The sequence below is a fragment of the Bos mutus genome, chromosome 3, assembly GCF_027580195.1.
Source record: "Bos mutus isolate GX-2022 chromosome 3, NWIPB_WYAK_1.1, whole genome shotgun sequence".
NCBI lineage: Eukaryota > Metazoa > Chordata > Mammalia > Artiodactyla > Bovidae > Bos > Bos mutus.
The window spans coordinates 42,072,537-42,098,763 of NC_091619.1; the positions used below are offsets into that span (position 1 = coordinate 42,072,537).

The 26,227-nt window shown below is 38.6% G+C and overlaps 1 protein-coding gene across 1 annotated transcript in view; it reads right to left on the minus strand.

The window, feature by feature from the left end:
- Positions 1-17,432, minus strand: part of PALMD (palmdelphin) — a 60,897-nt gene extending 43,465 nt beyond the window's left edge. The window contains exon 1 of the mRNA XM_005906509.3: positions 17,107-17,432. Within this exon, the coding sequence (XP_005906571.1) occupies positions 17,107-17,151 (45 nt within the window). The 5' untranslated portion in view covers positions 17,152-17,432. The remainder of the gene's footprint in view (positions 1-17,106) is intronic.
- Positions 17,433-26,227: the final 8,795 nt, after the last annotated feature.

The window sequence follows — 26,227 nt, forward strand, 5'->3', positions numbered from 1 at the left end:
AGCAATCTTGATTCCAGCTTGTGCTTCCTTCAGCTCAGCGTTTGTCATGATGTACTGTGCATATAAGTTAAATAAGCAGGGTGACAGAAAGTGAAGAAGAACTAAAGAGCTTCTTGATGAAAGTGAAAGAGGAGAGTGAAAAAGTTGTCTTAAAGTTCAACATTCAGAAAGCTAAGATCATGGCATCCAGTCCCATCACTTCATGCCAATACATGGGGAAACAGTGGAAACAGTGGCTGACTTTATTTTGGTGGACTCCAAAATCACTGAAGATGGTGATTGCAGCCATGAAATTAAAAGACGCTTACTCCTTGGAAGGAAAGTTATGACCAACCTAGACAATATATTGAAAAGCAGAGAGATTACTTTGTCAACAAAGGTCTACCTAGTTAAGGCTATGGTTTTTCCAGTGGTCACGTATGGATGTGAGAGTTGGACTGTGAAGAAAGCTGAGTGCTGAAGAATTGATGCTTTTGAACTGTGGTGTTGGAGAAGATTCTTGAGAGTCCCTTGGACTGCAAGGAGATCCAACCAGTCCATCCTAAAGGAGATCAGTCTTGGGTGTTCATTGAAAGGACTGATGTTGAAGCTGAAACTCCAATACTTTGCCCACTTGATGCGAAGAGGTGACTCATTTGAAAAGACTCTGATGCTGAGAAAGATTGAGGGCAGGAGGAAAAGGGGACGACAGAGGACGAGATGGCTGGATGGCATCACCGACTCGATGGACATAGGTTTGGGTAAACTCCAGGAGTTGGTGATGCACAGGGAGGCCTGGTGTCCTGCGGTTCATGGGGTTGCAAAGAGTCGGACACAACTGAGTGACTGAACTGAACTGAACTGATTGAGTGCTTTATGCGTTGGGAATACTTAATGAACTTAAATATATCAATTACTTAATTTTCCCCAAGTTGCCAGGAAGTAGGGATCATGTTTATTCCTGTTATGCAGGTAAAGCAACTGAGGAGCATAGGTATCTAGATCATGAGAATTTATAAGTATATCTTGGTTTCAGCATGATTTTTGACAAAATTTCTTATTTTTTTCTTTGCTAAAATTGCGTAAATGTGAACAGAGAGGAATACTTATTTGAAAGTAATTGTCCTAACATTTTTTTTAAACTATAGAGATAGAAAAACAAAACCAAGCCCAATAAGCAAGTAAACATAAACGTGTTGAGCTAATTCTTTGAGCCAGAGATTTCAAGGGTGAAGTCGGGGTGCACTGGATGACTTGTTGCTAAAAACTGCTCCAGATGACTTTAATGAACAGACAGGTTTGGGAAGCAATGAAATAAAAGATGACCAAGGCAAGATTTCAAACATCTTGTCTGTTAGGAACGAGGAATCCAAATTAATGATTAATTTTATTATTAATAAGGGTGAACTATGAAACTTATAGGATGTTAATTGCATGTTTGAATGTTTGAAAAATCTAGACAACTTTAAAGAAAAATATAAAAATCTCCCATAATCCCACTACTTTAGAAATAACTATTATCTACGTTTTCATACATTTTATTCCAATATTTTTTCAAAATGTTTAAAACAGATAATTATGTTTATAAAAACACATGCACAAACCACACAAGAGGCCCCTATGCAGTTTTTTTTTTTACCTTTTGCACCTAATTCTGTGTCATGAACATTTGTCATGTAATTGAATTTTATCAATAAAATAACTCAACTTTATTCAGAAGAGCATAACTTGCTTAATCAGTTTCCCTTTTTCTGCCCATTAGGTTGTTTTTAATCTTTTGCTGTTATAAGTAGCTGTATGATGAAATCCCTTGTTTATAAAATTTCAACAAGTTTTGTCTAGGTATTTCCTCAGAATAGGTCCCTAGAATGTAGTTACCTAGTCAAGGGGCATGGATGTTTCCAGATTGGTAAAAAGCTTCAGTGACAAGTTATTTTAACTTACATTTCTGTAAAGCAGTGTATATTACCTCACTCTTTTTAAGTAGGAATATTATATGTGAAAGATCCTTAAGCAGTATAAATAGAGCAAAATTAGTCTAATTTTGATCTCTTAATGAGATTTATAGGATTACTGTGGTCAAATATTATATTGTGTATAATTTTCTTGGCTATTTGTATTAATTATGTAAAAACTTTTTGTGATGACTATCTGACGGTGATGGTTTAGTTGCTAAGTCATGTCTGACTCTTTTGCAACCCCAGGGACTATAGCCCACGAGGTTCCTCTGTCTGAGGGATATCCTAAGGAAGAATACTGGAGTGGATTGCCGTTTCCTTCTCCAGGGGATCATTTTGACCCAGGGATCAAACCCACATTTCTCACATTGCAGGCTGATTCTTTCCACCAGGGAAGCAGTGATGTCCACCTTTTTGGTAAAGGTGATGTCCACTTTTTTGGTAAAGTGAAAGTGAAAGTCACTCAGTTGTGTCGGACTCTTTGCAACCCCATGGATAGTCCATGGAATTCTCCAAGCCAGAGTACTGGAGTGGATAGCCATTCCCTTCTCCAGGAGATCTTCCCAACCCAGGGATCGAACCTAGGTGTCCCACATTGCAGGCGGATTCTTTACCAACTAAGCCACCAGGGAAGCCCAAGAATACTTCTCCAGGGATCTTCCTGACCCAGGAATCTAACTGGAGTCTCCTACATTGGAAGCGGGTTCTCTACCAGCTGAGCTACTAGGAAAGTCCTTTTTTTTTTTTGTAAAGCCTATTAATTTTTTAATTAACAATTTGAAAGAGTTCTTTGGAAGAAGGAAAAGGCAACCCAACCCAATATTCTTGCCTGGAGAATCCTATGGACAGAGGAGCTTAGCAGGCTACAGTCCATAGCATCACAAAGAGTCTGAAGTGACTGAACACACACATATACACACACAAGCACACATACATGGGTTCTTTGAATTAAGAATAGCAGCCTTTTGTTTGCCATCTCTTGGCTCTCCTGCATTGGCAAGCAGATTCTTTACCACTGGTACCACCTGGGAAGCCTCCTTTGTTTGCCATACTTGGTTGTAAATAATGTCACCTAGTTTCCTTTAATTTTTAAAAAATCTATGTTGTTTCTAGAAGCACTGAAAGTTATTTTTCCTATGTGCTGTGCTGTGCTAAGTCATTTCAGTCCTGTCCGACTCTTTGTGACCCTATGCACCGTAGCCTGCCAGGCTCCTCTGTCCATGCGGATTCTCCAGGCAAGAATACTGGAGTGTGTTGCCATGCCCCTCTCCAAGGGATCTTCCTGAGCCAGGGATGAACCCTTGTCCCTATGTGTCCTTCATTGGCAGGCGGGTACTTTATCAGTAGTGCCACCTGGGAAGCTCCCCCCCTTTTTTTTTGCTTTTATATTTTTAGTATCTTTTACTTTTTGAGATACAGTAATTATTCATCTATATTTTCTTCTAGTTTTCTAAAGAGTTTTTTAAACACTCTTAAATCCAGCTGAATTAATTTTGACTTATGGTAAATGCTGAGGGTCTTAATTTTGACTTATGGTAAATGCTGAGGGTCTAATTATTTCCCCCCAAATTTTAACTACATTTGAAACTTGATCAAACAATTCTTTCTTATTGGTTTACTTTTTTTATTTACTAATTTTATCATTTACGTTTAAAAATTGTACACTAGGGTCTGGCTCCAGTTTATCTGTGTGTGTCTTTAGTTATAGATTTTTGTACTAATACTATGTACCACCAATGAGATAAATTGACATTTTATTGGGCAAGTTTTCCTTCGTTGCTTTCCTCTAAAATATCTTGATTAGCAGCAGTACTTTATTTTTCCCATTGAATTTTGCAATCATTTTATTTAATTCCGATAGAAACTAAATGGAAAATTCAGCCTGTTCCTTATGCTTCATCACTGTCTACTAAACCAAAATTACCAACCAACAAACCAGCCAACCAAACAAACAGCCAAAGAAGCAGATAAAAACTCACGTACACTGGTAGAATTTTAAAAGTTACTCCTAATAATAATTATCACTATCCAGAGATAATCAGAGATTGATACTGTTATATATGATTTAAATCTGCATGATATGTTATACCTCATATAAAGCTGGAATTGTTTGTTACACATTTTGTAATCTTATTTCTCTTAATATATCATGAAATGATGATATACCACGTCGTTAGTCTTCTAAATTATTTTTAATGGAAACTTATTATTCCATTATATATATATATATGTACATATTTGCAAGTATATTTACAAACCTGTATATGTGCACTGTATTTATTCAGCTAATCCCTACTTTTGGACATTGAATTGGATTCTGCTTTTTACTAAAAACTCTGAGGAATGATTTTGCTATCTTATGAACGTCTTAAGAATACATCTTGTATGCATCTCTTATTTTTGTTTAGTATTTGTTTACTTGTTAATAACATTCTTGGTCAAATGGTAAAACAGTTTCTGAGTTTTCTTGTACTGATTGCAGAATTATCCTGTTTTAACAATTTCATTGTGCCACCAGAAGTGAATAAGAATGCTTCCTTAGAGATTTTGATTGGAATTGCATTTGAAAATATGTAAGAACATTTTTTGTCTTCAGACTTTACCTCAAGAAACAGTGTGTCTCTCTAGACATATATATCACTTAGTAAAATTTCATTATATATATCCTGTGCAGTTCCTTAGTAGGTATAAAACATAAAGATTTCTTCATATAAATTCTTCACATTTCCTAAATAAAATTATTTTTAGGCTTTAACTGTTTTTTTTTTTTTCCTAAATGTAGCTATCAGGAATGGATTACTTTCACATTACATCATGCATGGTTGGTCATGTCTCACTTTTTTACATTACAATTTCTGACTGTTGTTTTTCAGGAAGCTTTTGATTTTTGTATATTCACTGTATATTTGAATATTGAGTTTTCAATTTAATTGTTATTAGTTTTAGAGACACTGATGTGAGGACCAGAGAGTTTATCAGCATCCCCAAATCATAAGGTTGGTCTAGTGTTGGAATTGGTATCGAGCCTAATTTTCTATAAATTCCAAAGATAATGCTTTTTATACCACCCCGTATCACTTCCCAAATATATCTGTAGAAATTCAATTCGCCAAACAAGGGAGATTATATACAGCATTAAACACTTTGTACAGGTCAGTGTTCTATTCAACTCTCAGCACCAAATTTTAAGAGTGACATGGACATTAAAAGCTGGTAAAGAATCTGCCTGCAATGTGGGGGAATTGGGTTTGATCCCTGGGTTGGGAAGATCCCCTGGAGAAGGGAAAAGCTCTCCCACTCCAGTATTCTGGCCTGGAGAATTCCATGGACTATACAGACCATGGGGTCGCAAAGAGCTGGACACGACTGAGCAACATTCACTTTCACTTTCTAGAATGAGCCTGTAATATGAGGAATGATTGAAATCAAGAAAATGAAGGTATACAGCTTCAGTGACTAGAGTCAAGATGACTGGGAAGAAGTTAAAGGAAACTGGATTCTGGCACATTATGTCAGAACACAGCACAGAGAGTTTTTCTTAAATGGAATAGGGTATTTTGAGAGATATTAATCCACCTGATTTTGGAAGTGCTCAAGGAGAAGCTGGATGAGCATCTCTTGAGCCTGTTGTAATGGGGATGGGAATGTGGACCAAGAAATCCCCAAGTCTTCTCCTGGTCCTGTGATTATTTCTGAATTTACCTTTGAAAAACCCTAATTCTTATGTTAGCCATGGGATTTGGATGTAGTTATCATTACTACTTATGTGGTGAGTTAAAAAGCACAAAATTTCTAAACCTCATTTTATTTAGTAATCTTATTCTTGTTTCCTGGCTTTACAACAAATTTTGACAGATCTCTAAATAGAATCCAGTTAAAGTTCTACTCTTTTATTCCTTTGTCTATCTTTTCCTGTTTATTCTAATGAATAGTGACAAAATAAAATAAGAATACACAACAAACACAAAATAAGCCCCTGAATAATCAAAGGGTGATGCTAAGCTGTGACCATGTCTTCAATAAAAAAAATGTGTTAGCTGGGCAAGCAATCATTAGGTTTCTCCCCCGCTTTCAGCTTGACAATCTTTATTCACTCACTTATGCATTCATGATGGTTTTTTGTGATTCAACTAGTGTTGAGGGGCTATGAGAGATGCAACAGTGTCTTTGCCTTAAGAAATCCTGGTTGGAAGGGAAGAGACTATGTCACAACAGTGGGGTGGGGAGAAAGTAACAGAGGCTTAGAATATGAGGTACTCTGAAAAGTGGTTCTTCAAGTGATAACAAATGCTTCTGAAATGGCATTACATTCTTTCCTTTCCCACTTCTACTTCTAACAGTTTGGGGATGAGGATAAGAGACTGTAGGATTGGGTTAAAAAATGTGATTAAGTGAAGAAAGTTTGGGTTAGAAAATGTGATTGAATGAAGAAGAACCTCCAAAGATTCTTCTCTTTGCTCCATTTTAAACTTTTATTAAGAGTGAAAAACAGAGGAAGTTCTGAACAAGGGTGAAGATTGTAGTTTTAGTGTTTTTTAGAATTTATTGTGATGTTATGAGCAGAGACTGCTATCTTCCACTATTTAACTAATTCCTTTCCTCGATCTTAGATTCTTCAACTATAAAATGGAAATGGTAACATCTACTTTTGAAAACACTCATAGGACTGTTTGGACAAATAAGATAATGAATACGAATGTTTTATTTTTATTTTTTAAGCCTAAATGGTATGCCAAGAATAGGTGCTGCTATTGTTATTTTATCTTTTTAAAATTTAAGTATACTTAATTAACAATGTTGTGTTAGTTTCAAGTATACAGCAAAGTGATTCAATTATATACATATATATGTTATGCATATAAAGTTATATATATACATATACATGTATATGTATATATATATATTTTCATATTCTTTCCCATTATAGGTTATTACAAGGTATGGAGTATAGTTCTTTGTGCTATACAGTAGGTCTTTGTTATTTATCTATTTTATATATAGTAGTTCAGTTCAGTTGCTCAGTCGTGTCTGACTCTTTGAGACCCCATGAGTTGCAGCACGCCAGGCCTCCCTGTCCATCACCAACTCCTGGAGTTCATTCAAACTCATGTCCATTGCATTGGTAATGCCATCCAGCCATCTCATCCTCTGTCGTCCCCTTTTCCTCCTGCCCCCAATCCCTCCCAGCATCAGAGTCTTTTCCAATGAGTCAACTCTTCGCATGAGGTGGCCAAAGTACTGGAGTTTCAGCTTTAGCATCATTCCTTCCAAAGAACACCCAGGGCTGATCTCCTTTAGAATGGACTGGTTGGACCTCCTTGCAGTCCAAGGGACTCTCAAGAGTCTTCTCCAACATCACAGTTCAAAAGCATCAATTCTTCGGTGCTCAGTTTTCTTCACAGTCCAACTCTCACATCCATACATGACCACTGGAAAAACCATAGCCTTGACTAGATGGACCTTTGTTGGTAAAAATATGCTATCTAGGTTGATCATAACTTTCCTTCCAAGGAGTAAGTGTCTTTTAATTTCATGGCTGCAGTCACCATCTGCAGTGATTTTGGAGCCCTAAAAAATAAAGTCTGACACTGTTTCCACTGTCTCCCCATCTATTTGCCATGAAGTGATATAGTAGTATGCATATATTAATCCCCAAAGTTATTATGAAGTATAGTTGATTTGCAAAGTTGTGTTAATTTCTTTTTTTTTTTTTTTCTGATGGGACATAATCTTCTTTGGTTCTACTTTAATCTAGGGCTTTCTCCTACCTTGTATGGATGCACTTGCTCTATCTTTTTACTTCTTTTTGTATCAGAATTCTTTTTTTTTCTTTTGGTGAATTTTATTTTATTTATTTATTTTTAAATTTTATTTTATTTTTAAACTTTACAATATTGTATTGGTTTTGCCAAATATCGAAAGAATATTTTTAAAATGTATAATGTACATATAACTGAATCTCTTTGCTGTGCAGTTGTGTTAATTTCTGATGTACAGCAAAGAGATTCAGTTATACATACATGTATACATTTTATAAATATTCTTTTCTATCTCAGGATATTGAATATCCTGAGAATATCAATATCAATATCTCAGGATATTGAATATCAATATCTCAATATCAATATCTCAGGAATTGAATATCAATATCTCAGGATATTGAATATCCTGAGAATATCAATATCTCAGGATATTGAATACAATACTCTGTGCTATACAGTAAGACCTTGTTGCTTATCCACTCTATATGCAATTGTTTTCATCTACTAACCCCAAACTCCCCAAACTATATAATCCAGAAGATAAAAAAATAAAAAGATACATGCACCCCATGTTCATTGTTGTTTAGTCAATGTCATTCTGACTCTCTTTTATGACCCATTATGGATTGTAGCCTTCCAGGCACCTCTGTCCATGAGATTTCCCCAGGCAAGAATACTGGAGTGGGTTGCCATTTCCTTCTCCAGGGGATCTTCCTGACCCAGGAATTGAACCAGCGTCTCCTGCATTGGCAGGTGGATTATTTACCACTGAGCCACCAGAAAAGCCCATGTTCAGAGCACCACTATTCACAATAGCCAAGACATGGAAGCAACCTAAACGGCCATTGACAGATGAAAGGATAAAGAAATGTGGTATATACAGATACTTAGCTGTAAAAAGAATGAAATAATGCCCTTTGCAGCAACATGGATATACCTAGAGATTATCATACTAAGTGAAGTAAGTCAGAAAGAGAAAGACAAATACCATATGGTACCACTTATTTGCAGAATCTAAAATATGACAGAAGTGAACCCATCTACAAAACAGAAATAGGCTCACAGAGATAGAAAACAGACTTGTGGTTGCCAAGAGGGGTGGGGTAGAGAAGAGATGGACTCGGAGTTTGGTGTTATTATTTTTAATTGCAGAATTCTTGTCCTTGAGATGTCTTTATATCTAGATTTGGTAGTATAGATCGATTTTGAGTAGCCGTTATGTCTCCTTTTAACATGTTGTATCACTCCATGTCAATTATTGATGCAGTTACACATTGAAAACTTCATGCTTAAGACAGAAGCTAGAGGTTCAGAAAATTGCCTGGCTGTATGTCTAAAATGGTTTGAGTGAATCTCACTCAGTCACTGGGGTTTTACATAAAAACTGTAAGTATGGATCTCACTCAAATTATTCCTATGGTGTTTTAGGAAAGTTGACATGTCACAGGGCTCCTGGTGAGGAAGCTTCTTGAGTTTCCCAGAATGACACCACTGCCATTTAAATAAGTTGAATAAATTAAAATATTCTGATCGTGTTTTTAGAGAAGCTAGGTAGTTTCAGTCTGTAGATTAGGAAGTGGAAACTCTGCTTTGGTTCTAGCCTGAACTACACTGTATTGTTTAGACTCTTGTTAGATTTAGTCACTTAGTCTGTGGCTTGTTTTAATCACAGTTTTCTAAAGAAGCAGCTTTTCCTTTTCACCATCTAGTAATGTTGAGGAAGTTCATGGGGATCCTTGTCAGTAGAGGGCTTGGCAGAGTAGCATTATCACTCCATAGCACACTGGAAAAACCATCCCTGATTATCAAAAAGTAGTTTCCTTAACAAGGCATCAAAATTATTGTACCTCATCACATGGTCTCCTTTGTGGGTGGGCTATTATGTTTGGCAAAGAAATGTGGCATAGCACTTTTGTTTTAAGAAACCTTTCCCTCTCTGGAAGAAACATGTAATCTTAGCATAGCATTGTGGAAAATTGTGCAGAGGCTTTATTGTTTGAGTATACTGGCACAGGACATCTTTGCTTAGGAGATTCCTACATCTCCACGTACCATCTTTCTGTGGATGTCTTGGGACGGTCATGACAAATTGGGAGTTCTTTCCATAACTGTCTTAACCATGAGGTGCAGTGAAACAATGGTTCACTATGCTTCCTTTTAGTCATTATTATTTTAAGGTGTCCTTAGAATTCTAAACAACACAATGATCCAAATACATGTTAGGGTCTAACTTCTGTTGACATACAGCCTGGTTTGCACTTGTTTTCATGCTCTCATTTGTACAGAAGGAATGAATAGGAAAGAGATGGACTGGGCTTCTTGGACATATGACCTGGGAAGTCATACATGGCAGCACCACTCTCAGAGGGGCCCAGAGCTTCATTTGAATGTTTTTAAACTTTTGCTGTTACCACCTTGAAATTCTGAATACTTTTTGAACAAGGGTCCCCACATGTTCATTTTGTATTGGGCCTCACATATTATGTAGCAGATCCTGCTTTGAGGTCATTAACTGTCATATGAACTGTTAGAAAATACCGGGTATTGGGAAAAAGGTGAATGAGATGAGGTGGAGTGTCCAGTGAGAGGAGGCATGTGCTAAAGAAGTAACTAGAGGGACTTCCCTGGTGGTCCAGTGGTTAAGAATCTGCCTGCCATGCAGGGGACACAGGCTTGATCCCTGAGCTGGAAGGATCCCACATGCCAAGGACTAACTAAGCCCGTGTGCCACAACTACTGAGCCTAAGCTCTATAGTCAAGAGCCTGAACACTAAGCCCACGTGCTGCAACTAGAGAAAGTCCGAAGGTAGCAACGAAGACCCAGCACAGCCAGAAACAGAATTAATGAATTAAAAAAGAGAAGTAACTAGGATCTATGTGTATTTATCTTACTGTTTTAATAGTGGTCTTTGTATTGACTCTTGGAGAAGGAAATGGCAACCCACTCCAGTACTCTTGCCTAGAAAATCCCATGGACGGAGGAGTCTGGTGTCCATGGGGTCACAAAGAGTCGGACATGACTGAGCGACTTCACTTTCACTTGTATTGACTAGATTTCTGTTTTATTCAAAGAACTTTCTGCCTCCTACATTCCTATGTTTACAAGTCTAGAAAAAATTCCTTGGGAGTGGAACCAAATAGGGAGTGGATCTGGGGAAATGTAGAGCTCTTGATTATTTTGCGTCATGAGCAGCTTTGGCTGGCAAATCTGGCTCTGTTGCTCAAATTCCAGTGTCAGGGCTTTATATGGCTCATTACCAAATGGAGTCAGTCCTAGGCAGGTGCTTGTTCTTGTGATTACTGCCATTGTCTAACTTTTGACAAGCTCACCTCCTTCATCCATGTTCAAATGTCACCCTTTCCTTGAGGCCCTTCCTGACCATTTTACTACAAATTGCAACCTATCCCATCCCACTTCTTACACTCCTGAAAGTGAAAGTGCAAATTGCTCATTCGTGTCCAACTTTTTGTGACCCCATAGACTATACACTCCATGGAATTCTCCAGGCCAGAATACTGGAGTGCGTAGCCTTTCCCTTCTACAGGGGATCTTCCTGACCCAGGAATCGAACCGGGGTCTCCTGCATTGCAGGGGGATTCTTTACCAACTCAGCTATCAGGGAAGCCCCTCTGACACTCCTAATTCCTCTTATTTCACTTCTTTTCATTTAAAAACATGAGATGTAAATAAATATTGTGTGTTGTTGAGGGTTTTCCAGGTGGCTCAGTGGTAAAGAATCCCGCCTGCCAATGCAAGAGCCACAAGAGATGTAGGTTTGATAAATGGGTTGGGAAGATCCCCTGAAGATGAAATATTCATGCTGAGATAATCCCACAGACGGAGGAGTCTGGCGGGCTCCAGTTCATGGGGTTGCAAAGAGTCAGACATGGCTAAGAGACTGAGTACATATATTGTTGAAGTGAAAAATGAATGAGGTTTGGCACTTAGTAAATGCTCAATAACCTTTAATTGAAAGACGGAATGAGAGAATGAGTGGATAATGTGCATTTCTAACAGCTAAAAGTTAAACCTGAATGAAGTAAAAATGTCAGCTTTATTCTTACCCATTTTCTCCTCAGCTGGGTTTGTTCTCTATACATTGATTCTAGTTCTCAGGATTTTTTTGAGCTCACTAACTGTCCCCTAACCCCGGCCCCAAAGTACTACTTTTGTGCACTTCTATGATCTCCTGCAGTTTAAGATCTATGAGTTTTCCAGCCTGAGTATCCCCTGTTATTTAGTAACAATATTTTCCTAATGCCACCATGGGAATGGAAATAAGAAAATGTGTTGCTTGGGAAGGAGGGTAGGAACGGTATATAGGATATTACTGATTATCAGAAGATATTTCTGTTTTTGTGGGAAATTCCACTTGGGCCATTTCATCATTCTTCGAGGTGTACCATGTCTACTTCCAGAGAGGAACTCTGAAGAGATAACTCAGTCCTTCATGTCATTCTTTCAGAGAACACTGGAGACATTGGTAGCCTCAGTTCTGATAATATTTAAAGTGCATGTCTACTTTCTAGCCTTCTTTAATAGTTCTCCTTTAGTATAAAAATCAGCTATTTGTTAAAATACTGTCTTCTAACTTAAGCCTCAAGAGACTTTTTAATCAATATAATATTTACTTAGTTTGAAGTATTCTGTTTTACATTTATAATTGAAAACTTAAACTCTTTGGCTAAGAGATACTTAGAGATTAATTAATTTATTAATTTAGTAAGTTAAAAGTTGGCACAGATGTACCCCGTTTTATTGTGCTTCACTTTTATTTCGCTAGATATATAGTATTTATTTCCATAGATACTGCTTTTTAAAAACAGTTTGAAAGTTTGTGACAACTCTGTAGAGAGTGTCTATTGGCACCATTTTTTTTTAACAGCTTTTGATCACTTTTACATTTTGGTAATTCTTGCCATATTTCAAACTTTTTCATTATTATATTTGTTATGGTGATGTATGATAAGTGATCTTTGTTCTTGTTTTTTTCCCTTTGTGAGCAGTCTTTTTTTTTTTTAATTGAGGAAAGGCAATGGCACCCCACTCTAGTACTCTTGCCTGGAAAATTCCATGGATGGAGGAGCCTGGTGGGCTGCAGTCCATGGGGTTGCTAGGAGTCAGACACAGCTGAGCGACTTCACTTTCACTTTTCATTTCCCTGCATTGGAGAAGGAAATGGCAACCCACTCCAGTGTTCTTGCCTGGAGAATCCCAGGGACGGGGGAGCCTTGTGGGCTGCCGTCTATGGGGTCACACAGAGTTGGACATGACTGAAGAGACTTAGCAGCAGCAGCAGGAGCAGCATAGTGACTTGAGGGCTGTCCTGGTCGCTCAGTGATAAAGAATTCTGCCTGATAATGCAGGAGACGCATTTTCAATCCCTGATCTGGGAAGATATCCTGGAGAAGGAAATGGCAATCCACTCCAGTGTTCTTGCCTGGGAAATCCCATGGATAGAGAAGCCTGGTGGGCTAGGTCAATGGGTCACAAAAGAGTTGGATATGGATTAATGACTAAACAACAACAACATAGTTAGCCTACAATATTATATTAGTTTCAGGTGTACAACCTAGCAATTCAATATTTTTATAGATTGTACTCATACAAAGGTATATAAAATATTGACTAATTCCTTGTGTTGTACATTATGTCCTTATAACATTATTTTTTAGCTAATAGTTTGTACCTTTAATCCCCGTTACCCACTTTGCCCCTACCCAACCCCTTTCCCTATTCTGGTAACCACTAGTTTTTTCTCTGTATCTGTGAATCCGCTTCTGCTTTGTTATAATTGTTCATTTGCTTTATTTTTTTAGGTTTCACATACAAGTGAAAACATACACTGTTTGTCTTTGTAATCAGTGATCTTTGATGCTACTACTGCAAAAAGATTACAACTCTCAGAAGACTCAGATGATGGTTAGCATTTTTTAGCAGTATTTTTTAAATTGAGGACTTCCCAGCTGGCGCTAGTGGTAAGGAACCTGCCTCCCAATGCAGGAAGCTTAAGAGATGTGGATTCTATCCCTGGGTCAGGAAGATCTCCTAGAGGAGGGGATGGCAATCCACTCCAGTATTCTTGCCTGGAGAATCCTGTGGACAGAGGAGCCTGGAGTTAAGCGTCGTAGAGGAGAGTCGGACACGACGGAAGAAACTTAGCACTCACGCATGTGTGTTAGTTTTTAGACATAGTAATATTGCATTATGTTACATAGTTGAAACATAACTTTTGTCTGCACTGGGAACTGAAAAATTCATGTGACTCACTTTATTGTGATATTTGCTTTATCAAAGTGATCTAGAACCAAATCTGCAGTATCTCCGAGGTATGCCTGTACCTGGATAAGGTAATGAAGGAGAAACATGAGAGTGAGTATACAAAATAGAATCCATACTTGGTATACCCAAATGAAATGCATGTTCAGTTGCTCAGTTGTGTCTGATTTTTTGTGACCTCCCCGGACTTTAGCTCTCCAAGCTTCTCTGTCCATGAAATTTTCTAGAAAAAATACTGGACTGGGTTGCTCTTTCCTTCTCCAACCAAATAAAGTACCCTGTGTAAGCAATTGTTTCTGTGTACTTTCATAATTTTTTCTTTTATTCCCTTTAAGCCTTGGGAAGCCTTCTAAACAATCTAAAATTCAACTTACTGGTATGAGAAATAAAGGCACCATCACAGTGATTTAGTTTTCAATTTGAAAGCCTGATGTCACATTCCACATACTTGCTGTGTTCAATCTGTTTCTTTTCAAAAGAGGAACAAGAAGACTGGCACTTGATTCTATCAAGTTTCAGGCATATACATTTATTTTTCAAATTTCTTACAGCAGAAATAATGACTTTTTGGACCCTCAAAATCACGTGGAATAAATATTGCAGTGAAAATTATTTCATTTCTCAGCTAAGAATTAGAGGACTAAATTTTAGTATGAAAATCAAATAGATCTTAGAATGTTGAAAATTTTGTTTTCTAATAAAGTGAAGTCTGAATTGCTGTGTTTGGTTCCATTGGGCAACTGTCTTTTGATTTTGTTCTTAAAGTACAAAATTCTGTTCTTAAAATATAAAATATATTTCAGTGTAGGGAAATAGAATTAAAACAGTTAAGATGAGATTATTGTCTCTGAATTTTAGTCTAGGTCTGAGAGTCTGAAGATTTTAAGTGCTTCTAAAAGCGAGACAATCCCTGAAAACTCTCTGGACACTGTGTTTTCATTTCCCTAGGGGGAAGGGGAATAGCTGAGGTGGCTTCCTGGGTAAGGCAAGGGTGGAGAGAGCTGGCATTTCCCAGGGTGTCCGGGAGGGAGATGAGTGGATGTGTTGTTTCCATGGACACACCAGTGCTCCATTTGTTCATCTTCAGTGCTGACCTATGTGACTGGACTTGGTCCAGTGAGGTATAGACTAGGGGAAATTTGTCCCCATAAACTTTTCTCAATTTTTTCTCTACAATTTTATACAAGTGTTTTACTTCCAAAATATAATTATTTTGTAATTTTGCTTTCTAGATATGCTTATTCTTTCTAATGGGATATGGTTAAGCTAACGAAATAATCCAAAAACTAGTTGTTATTATTATTGTTTTTTAATCATCATAAAAGTACACACCAGTATATTCAGGAATCTATTTACTCTCTGGTCTGCTTGTAAGATATTTAAAGCATTATGACTTTTGTCCTAGTTTTATTTGAAGTTGGAACCCTCCGTGAAAATTCCTAGTTTTCCTGAGTGCGGTCTTAACCTTAGAACATGCGCTGCTTCAGTAGGAGTTGTAAAGTGCAGCGGGCGTAATAAGGGCTGAAGTAAGGGTAGGCTGCGATTCAAAAAGGAAAATGTGGAAGAAGGAGCTACGGGTGGATTTCATCGGATATATGATTTAATTTAGTTAATTAGAAGATAGAAGGGTCAGGAAAAGCAGAGCTTGTGCCCACACAACTCACACAGTCTGATAAAGTAACCTTTAGACAACAGCTGTAATGTAAAAGGCCCACGCCAAAAACAACAGAGCAGGGCCCAGTTCCTGTCCCTTAAAGCAAGACAGCTGAAACAGTGGCTGAGTTTAACAACAAAAAGAACAAAGCAAAACAAACAATAATCCAAACCAAGGTTTTCTGAAGAAAGGAAAATGAACTAATTAGGAGTTGGACATTTTGAGAGCACTGCCTTATGGAAAAGTGCCAACTTTATCTGTGGACTTTTGGTTCCTAAACCATTGGCTGAGAAAATATTTCAAGTTACTGAATGCTTTCTGAGGGGAACTGAAACTTTGTATCTGTTTAATAAAAATTCTAAATTGGGCTTAGCATAATAATAATTTATGCTATGAGAATTTGAAGAGCAAAGAATAATACCTTTCTATTCACTCTAATTTTGCATCAGTTTTCTTTTCACAAGACAGGAAAGAGTTATTTTTATAGATAGTAATGTCCAATATACATTTAAATTAATAAACCCACATCTGTGATATTATGCATCAGTTTTTGAACAGTACTCTGACAGCTAATTTCAGTGTCAGAAAATGCTGAAAAAATGGAATGTTGATTTCTAAAGTGTTTTTTCTTTAAAAAATTATATAATAAATTGTAGCCAATGATAAATGATTGTGCCAGAGATTTGCAGGTGACTGCCAAATAGAAGACTTTGTAAAATTGAAAAAAAGCTGGATCACTTAAGGAAAGTAATTCATTTCATACTTTGACTCTTTCCCAGAACAAACATAAAAAATGCACTCACTATTCTCCTTCCTGGTATTAACAAAATATTTTCCAAATCCATTGCATTGCATGCATTACATTCCTTTATCAGGATTTTATTCAGTTTGTGACTCTGCTGGAAACTGATATCTTAGAATTAATCTGATACATGCTTTTACCTACTTTTCTCTTGTTTAATCCTTAGCTAAAGTACAACTACATTCGTTTGAATTCTGTGAGGCTTTGTGGAACACACCACCACAACTACAAATAAAAAGCATCAAGTTGTTTTCTTAATTTCTTTTTTCTTCTCCTTTTAAAAGATTTTCACTTTTTGGTGAATTAATTGTTCTAAAAAGTTTCCAAGTTGAAGATCAGTTTCTTGATCTAGTATTTGTCAAATATAAATGTAAGGAAAATCTGTTTTTCAGGTACACGATAGTGTAGCCAAAGTGCCTTAAAAGCTTCTGACTGCTATTTAAAACATAGGTACGGTTTTTGTGAAAATCAAGAACATTTGCTCTCTACTTAGGTTCGGAAGCCCAAGAGTTACAGAGGGTCATCAGGGTTAAGAGAGCGGCAGAGACTTGCCCGTGAAAGGTGACAGTTCTGTTTTTTCACTAATGGGGCTCAGCAGCAGGGGCAGCAAGCAACGTGTCTGTCGTCCCTGTAAGCAAGCGCCTCTGTGAGTTATAACTAGGCAGACTTACTGTGATGGCCTGGAGTCTCTCCTTCACCAGCTCGGCTTCTTCCATTCTAGAAGTCGGGGACAGGCAGCCAGTGAGGGAAGTCCAAAGCTACCATAAAGCAGGAGCCTCCTTGGGGAGAGGAGTGGAGGTGACAGAAGAGAAGCCAGGAGAGACCCACTCCTGCACCAGTGGAGAAAAGCAGAAATCCCCGACTCGGCAGGAGCGCCTCTGAGCAGATGTACAGATCAGCCCAGACAGACACATGTAATGAGGGTGTGCCGGGGAGGCAGACGCTGAGGCTGCTGGCACAGGCTGACTGACAAGTTTGAACGGCAGCGGCACAAGCCCTTTTCCTTCAGGAGCTGCCAGCTCTTTGTTGCAACGTGCACAGTGAGCAAGGCACAGTTTCTTATTAACTGTTCCTTTCCCAATTCATTCTTCTCTAGGAGTAGCACCAGGAGCCCACGCTCTGTGTTTCATCAGCCTCTGCTCTAGCCACACACAACCAGACCTCTGCATGTGTGGGTTTGTACAAAGTTGGTGACCCCTACTCTCTCTACCAGACGGAGCCTTACCTTGACTGGGCCAAGTCACTTGCTTGCTTTTCTTCCTTTGATTGCTTTCAGATACTAATACAAAATTCTGGAGCAACTTTAGAATTTAATCTAGTGGTAAATTTACATCAGGCTGTCCTCACCTCTTCCTTCTCCTCCTATTCCAGCAGTGTGTTTCAAAGTTTGGAATCTTTAGGTCATGGAGAAATTAAAGACAGTGACGTGACTCTGTTAAGAACTTGGTCCATCAGCCGTGTTCAGTGCGGTTTAAATGTCAAGACCACTCTCTGTTATTTCTGTCTTGGACTTCTGTGGGATGGATTTCTTTCTTGCACCTTGTTCAGCAATGACACTCAGGAAGGTGGCCATTTTGACCTCACCAGTTACACAGGAGAAAGGAGTGTGGAGACTTTGAAAGTGTGATGAGACATTCTGTAACTCATGTAGTCTGACACCATGTGAGAATTCCTTGGCCCTTTGGCAAAAAGAAGTCAAGCCCAGTGAAACTCTTAGCTCGAAGCAGTCTTGGAAGCTTTATGATTGGCTTTGTCTGTTTTCTTTCCCCTACCCTTTCTTTAATTAAATTTTGATGCAATAAATCCTAATTACCATCTACCTCATTGTTATATGTGTAGATGCTGTCAAGCACTTTTATATCAACATTCAGCTACAGAAGTTAAAAGGATAACCCAAACATCGAACAAATGGTTTACTTTCCTTTGCATTATCAATATCAGTAATAATAATGGCTAATATTTCTTGAGTACCCTCTAAAGGCAAATTCTTTACGTTAGATTTATCTTACAAGAGGCTGGAAGATTTTAGCCCTATTTTAAAAATGAGGGAGCTGAGGATCAGAGAGGTCATTTGCCATACAGATAATAAACAGCAAAGCCAGGACTGGAACCTGGATTTTCTAACAGTCATTCATCAGGTCTGCCCAAGATAGGCTGAAGATTACATCCACCTTTGTGAGAAAGAGTTGGGCCCCCAGCTTCCTCCTCCATCTAGCTTCCAGAACACTTAGAGCTGGGCTTAAACCCCTTAGTTGGAACCCTGTAGGAATCTCCTTAAGTAAGCTTAGTGGCCCCAGTGAGAAAAGACTTCCCCATACTGTCATTTAAAGCCATCCCACCACAGAACCCTGTTTCCAGAATCTGGAGTTATATTTGAGAATAGTTTGTCCTTACTCGTCCATCCTCAAGAGACATTTAGGGAGACTAGAGAATGGGAGAATTGATCAGGTATGCACCAAGTTTGATTGCTATTGGATGAATATTTAACCATCAAAAATTTCAGTTTTGTTTATCTGCAGATCCTGGCTGACATTAAAGACAAGAGAATGATAGTGATAAATATCTCAGTCAAAATTGCATATTGGCTGCCCAGAACAGATGGCAGTCATCCAATTATTAACCTGGATCTTTTCCTAAAAAAATTTACCTCTCAAATCTCATTTCTGTAATGGGGAAACCCAAGTATTTTCTAGTGTAAGGGAAGGGCTAGATTAGATAAGAGAATCAGGGAACTGAGGAGGGAGCAAAGCTGTGATAACTGATTGGGATCATCATGTGTTTATTCAGTTATTTCATTGATAATATGAATTTGCTAATTTGCTAATTGTAAGCCTTTGCTGTCCATTTATTCTGCACAAATTTGTTGAGCACCAACAATGTACTAGGCATTCTACTAGATGTTTGACATACATGGATAAACAAAATTCCTGCTCTGCTGGAACTTACATTCTAATGGGCAGTAAAACATAAAATATAATAAACAAGCAAAACACAGGATGTGAGAAGATGACTATGTTGGTCTGAGTCCAAGATGGATTAAATATGTTTGATTTTATTAGGAGACTGACAGTGTGAGAGAGAATGGAGAGGTAGACAGCAAAGGCTGGAGATGGGGAGGTCTGGGAGAGTGGTCAGAACATGGTGCAAATCTGACTAGAGTGAAGGAAAATCGGGTGGAAACAGCCCAATTTATTGTGCAGTTCAAGGAAGATTGGCAAGTCTATCAGAGAGCACTGGAGCCAAAGTCAGCCACCAAGATGTCCTGTGTCTCCCAGGAATAAGCCTACTTTAGCATTCTTGCTAGATTCAATCAATGGCTGGGAGTAACTCTTAAGAGGCATGAAGTGATGTCGTTCAGTCGTGTCCAACTCTTTGCGACCCCATGGACTGTAGCCCACTAGGCTCCTCCATCCATGGAATTTTCCAGGCAAGAGTACTGGAGTGGGTTGCCATTTCCTTCTCCATAAGAGGCATGGTCTTAGAGCAAATACAGGCATGGATTTCAGAGTACAACAGCTGGGACCCTGTGGTCAATTATTTTCCAATAGTTGGATGTCTGAGAGGCACATTCTCATGATAGCCACTGTGATAAATGCTGTGGAAAGCAAATAGAGCAAAAGAGGAGAATAAAGATCTCTAAAGGCTGACACCAAATCCTTTGACTGTGTGGATCACAACAAACAGTGGAAAATTCTGAAAGAGATGGGAATACCAGACCACCTGACCTGTCCCCTGAGAAATCTGTATGCAGATCAAGAAGCAAGAGTTAGAACTGGACATGGAACAACAGACTGGTTCCAAATAGGGAAAGGAGTACGTCAAGGCTGTATATTGTCACCCTGCTTATTTAACTTATATGCAGAGTATATCATGTGAAATGCCAGGCTGGATGAAGGACAAGCTGGAATCAAGATTGCTGGGAGAAATATCAATAACCTCAGATATGCAGATGACACCATCCTTATGGAAGAAAGTGAAGGAGAACTAAAGAGGCTTTTGATGAAAGTGAAAGAGGAGAGTGAAAAAGTTGACATAAAACTCAGCATTCAGAAAACTAAGGTCATGGCATCCGGTCCCATCACTTCATGGCAAATAGATGAGAAACAATGGAAACAGTGTCAGACTTTATTTTTGGGGGCTCCAAAATCACTGCAGATGGTGACTGCAGCCTTGAAATTAGAAGACACTTTCTCCTTGGAAGAAAATCTAAGACCAACCTAGACAGCGTATTAAAAAGCAGTGACATTACTTTGCCAGCAAGAGTCTGTCTAGTCAAAGCTCTGGTTTTTCCAGTAGTCATGTATGGATGTGAGAGTTGGACTATAAAGAAAGCTGAGCACCAAAGAATTGATGCTTTTGAACTGTGGTGTTGGAGAAGACTCTTGAGAGTCCCTTGGACTGCAAGGAGATCCAACCAGTCCATCCTAAAGGAAATCAGTCCTGAAGGAAGGACTGATGTTGAAGCTGAAACTCCAATACTTTGACCACCTGATGCAAAGAACTGACTCATTGGAAAAGACCCCGACATGGACAAAGATTGAAGGTGGGAGGAGAAGGGGACGACAGAAGATGAGATCATTGGATGGAATCACTGACTTGATTCCATGCATTTGAGTACACTCTGGGAGTTGGTGATGGACAGGAAAGCCTGGCCTGCTGCAGTCCATGGGGTCGCAAAGAGTTGGACACAACTGATCAACTGAACTGGACTGATCTCCAAACTGCTGTTTGAAAACTCTTTATTTCTGATAGAATCATTAAGAGCATCTCGGCCCTCAGATTTATTATGTGATCAGTTCAGTTCAGTTCAGTTACTCAGTTGTGTCCGACTCTTTGTGACCCCATGGACCAGTCCATTTCTATTCTTCTTGCTCTTGACTCTTACTCTCCCGTATCTCTGGACCATGTGAGTATTTTCACATCCTTTTGGTCTCTAGTATGGGGTGGGATTTAACTGCTATACACAAGTAAGAAGCAGGTATGTATTAATAAAGGCTTCCCAAGTGGTGCTAGTGGTAAAGAACCTGCCTGCCAATGCAGAAGATGTGAGAGATGTGATTTGATCCCTGGGTCAGGAAGATCTCCTGGAGGAGGGAATGGCAACCCACTCCAGTATTCTTGCCTGGAGAATCCCATGTTCAGAGAAGCCTAGTGGGCCACAGTCCATGGGACCACAAAGAGTCGGACACTACAGAAATGACTTAGCACACACATGTGTTAATAAATGGGGTGATCACATAAATTCCAAGAGATTCCGGATACTGCTTTATAGTCATGCTAGGATTTTCTATATAGTTGACTTGACAATATGCCTATTTCTTTGTTAGGTAATTTGAGCTTTATGATTTAGAGGCTGAGTGAGGGAAATACAATAGGCTTTAAGACCATCTAAAGGGTAGATGTTCATCTTACCTGAACTATTCACTGCATTGGGCAGAGTTGATTCCTCTTTCTGTCTTTCTTCACTGGGGCTCCAGGATATGCGCTCTCTTGATTTTACTCCTACCTTACTAGTCTCTCCTTCCTAGCCTTCTTTGCTGATTCCTTCTCTTTTCCCCAACCTGAACACCAGGGTTCTGTTGTTGGTGCTTTTTCCTTTTCTATTATTCTCTACTCACTCCCTAGGGATCTCATTTCATCTCATTCTAATGCCATTTATACGCCAAGACTGCATTTATTTATTGGGCTTCCCAGGTGGCTCAGTGGGTAAAGAATCTGCCTGCCAATGCAGGAGACACAGGAGATGCAAGTTCCATCCCTGGGTTGGAAAGAGCCCCTGGAGGAGGGCATGGCCATCTACTCCAGTGTTCCGGCCTGGAGAATCCCATGGACACCTAGAGGAGCCTAATGGGCTACAGTCCATAGGGTCACAAAGAGTCAGACATGACTAAAGTGACTGAGCATGCATGCATGCATTTATTTGTATCTACAGCTTAGACTCTCCCCTTCTGCCCTAGGCTCTTAGGAACTCACTTACTCCAAATACCTGTATGGCTCATTCTCTCACCTTCTTTTAAGTCTTTGCCAAGATATCACCTTCTCCATGAGGTCTCCCCTGACCACACTATAGAAAACCACAAACCTCTCTCTCTCTCATTCTAGCAGTCCCCCTCACCTTGCTCTATTTTTTGCCATGTATTTGTTGCTCAGTCGTGTTCAACTCTTTGTGACTCCATGGACTGTTGTCCTCTAGGCCTCTCTGTCCATGGGATCTAGGCATGAATACTGGAATGGATTGCCATTTCCTTCTCTAGGATTTTTTGCCATAACCCTTATCATTTTTACAATACTATATAATGCACACTTTTTGACTGTTGCTTGGTTGGATTATTGTCTTCTTTCACAAGAGGTGCAACTCCTACATAGTGAAGGGTTTTGTCTGTATTTGGACATCAACACTTGAAAAGATTCAGTAACCTATCAGGGAATCACATATTCAGTGCACAGTGAGACCAGGATTTAAATTTGGGCTTGTCTAGACCCAAAGTTCCACCCCAGCCCATTACATCATCCTACCTCTATTTTCCCTCAGTTGTAATGAGACACCACGACACCACGTTTAACTACATATATTAATACATGCCTAGAATAGCATACTATGCATGACAAGCCAAGTCAATCATTTTGGTAATTTGTGGAACTGAGTTTTTAAAACTGCTCACAATCTATAACTATTTTTCCTTAGGAATTTGTTTAAAGATTACAACTTTTCTGTAAGTGAAGTATTCAGAGGTATCAGTTCAGTTCAGTCGCTCAGTCATGTCCGACTCTTTGTGACCCCATGAATCGAAGCACGCCAGAAGTATACTAGTCCCAAAATTCTACTAGTGGATATTCGAAGAGTGTGTGTAGTTAAGCATTCTGTTTTATCTTTGAACAACTTAAAGTTCTTTCACGCTGAGTTTCTTAGAATTAAAATAGCTACTTAATTTAGTGAGAAAGAATATTTAGAATAATTGTTGGACTTTTTGGAGATGAAGAAAACATCCATTTTCTGAGCTCAGCTTCAGTTATCTAATAGCCTGTCCAAAATAGCCACAGGAAAACAAACAAATCTATTAACAAATGAAACATACATAGCACAATAATTCCCCAAGCACCCATCAAACAAAATTCGAGTGTTCCATAATTTCTTTTCTCATGTGCACATAAAATGAGAAGTTAATATTTAACACATTTATAATCTTATATTTTAGTTTCCTTTGACTCAGTTTACAAATAGACATGAATATAATTAGCATGGTAAAAAAGTGTTAGCAGTGATTTAAATCATAGAAAAGCAAAAGTCTAGAGTCTACAATTACTGTTCCACCATGATCACGGGCTATCGGTGTCTCAACAAAGTAAATTCAATTCGCCACTCGCACATCCAGACCTCGTGGCTTTCATAATCGTGTACACTGTGCACCATAGAGAGGATAAAAGGACCATCTGAGTTGAACTCGAAGTGTATTGTTTTGAGTCAGAGCTTTTGGTGAGGACGTTCACCTTATTCATTTTCCTGCCTTTGTTAGCAGTGTAAGGAAGCTGCCCTTCCCTTGGCATTGTTTTCGGGTTTGGGTGTTTTCAAAAGTGCTGTTCCACTGTGATACCTTCGCTTGAGGCTTTCATTTTCAGTCAGTCAATGCAAGACAATATTTAAAATATTTGGATCAAGAATGTTCTTGAAGTCATAAGTATTTTGAATGGTGTTCACAATACGTGATACTACACAGACTGAACTGGGTACTGAAACTGTCTGGTTTGCCTCTGTGTGGACTTAGCTGCTCTTTTAATTTGAAAAGTTTGAACTTTTTTTGTGTTGAAAAATTATTTTGTATTTTTTCCTCAAATTTGTGATTTTAGTTTAGAGAGTGATTGCAAGTTTTAACATTTGTGTAGTTAGAAGTTTTTGTTCTAGATTTGCACAAAGAAATATTGAGTGGGGACCCTTTAAAGGAGTGGGTAGCCATTCTCTTCTCCAAGGGATCTTCCTGATCCAAGTACTAAACCCTGGTCTCCTGCACTGCAGGCAGATTCTTCACCATCTGAGCCACCAGGGAAGCTATCATCTGGCCCCAGAATTTTTGTATTATCTTCTTACTTTCTCTTTAAGTTTGAATCTCAGGTTTTGTTGGTATAGCAAAATGAATAGCCTTATATCTATATTAGGGTCATAATGACAAATGGAGAAATTGAAATTGATCATTGAGGAACTATCTTCCCCATAAAGTAGTCACTGATTCCATCATTCTGCTAGACTGTTGAATTCAGACACTGGAATTCCTGGTTTTCATATTTAAATCTTAAATACCTGTATTCCCTAAAAGTTTCAAAGATCAGTTTGGCTTTCACAGGAATCGGTTATGGAACTGGATATGAAATTGTAAAGGGGTGTCACTGCTACATGGAAGCCCAAGTACCCTGAGTTCTGATCATTTGTTCATTCTCCTCTCCATACATCACACATTGGTTAAACATCTACTGACTATGTAACTAACTTCATGCTATTTGCTAGAGTCAGAGATGAATAAGACAATGAACTCTTTTCAGTGGAGAAGACAGGAGGTAAACAAAAGACAAGAAAACACTGTGTGAAAAGTGCTAGGTCACCAAAGTCAGACACTGGACAGAGGGGAGACCAGAGTTCAGCCAAGTCGTCCTAGCAAAAGTGAGAGCTGAGCTAAATGTTTGAATCTTTTAGATTTGGACAATTAGGAATTAATTAATCAAGAGAATGTGTCAGGTTGGAGGGTGGGAAGGCAAAAGGGAAGTTGTACAGTAAACAGTCCTTGATTTTCTAGATCATCATAGACAAACTGAATATTCTCCCCAGATATAGATTCCTTAGCAGATGATGGAATGACTTACTTCCCAAATTGTCCACATACAGGCTTATAAGACCCCAGTTTATTATGTAAGGTATGTGGTATTCAAAGGCTATGCATATTTATACACATATTATAAATATGTTTGTTTACATAGATACACACATATTATAAATATTAGGGCTTCCCTGGTAGGTCAGATGGTAAAGAATTTGCCAGCAATGCAGGAGACCTGGATTCAGTCCCTGGGTTGGGAAGATCCCCTGGAGAAGGGAATGGCTACCCACTCCCAATATTCTTGCCTGGAGAATTCCATGGACAGAGGAGCCTGGGCGGGCTACAGTCCATGGGGTCACAAAGAGTCAGACTCAACGGTTTGACTAACACTTTCACTTTCATTATAAATATTAATGATCCTTAACTAATTCATATACATCAAACTCTTGATATCCTCATTAGAAAGTTAATGTAGGTGGTTTAGGAATCAGAGAGACTTGGGCTTATTTTCCAACTTTTCTACTTACTAGATGAGTGAACCTGGAAAAATCACTATCTCAGAGAGTCTATTCCTTCAGGTGTAAACTGATGGTAATAATAGTTCTCATAAATTTTTTTATCAAGGTTAAATGAATATTTAGTTAATCATGGAGCATAATAGTTGTTTAACAAATGGCAACTGTTAGTCTTAATTTCTTATTGTTCAAGTCAGTTTCTTAGAAAGGTTTTTAAATCTTACAGGCACCGTATTATTTCTTTCAGTGCTTTCACATAACTGCATCTTTCTCAACACATAACCTAACACTGTGATTGACTTGCTCAGGAGAAAGACCAGAGACTCATCCTTCTCTGTGAGCCAAGAAGTTATCAGATGGGTTCATTTCTAACATGGGGAAACTGAGGCTTAGATGGACTGACTAATTTGAGCAGGGAGCCAGTTCACTAAATGGTAGCACTATCTGTCCAATAGTCTTTCCATTAGACTGTC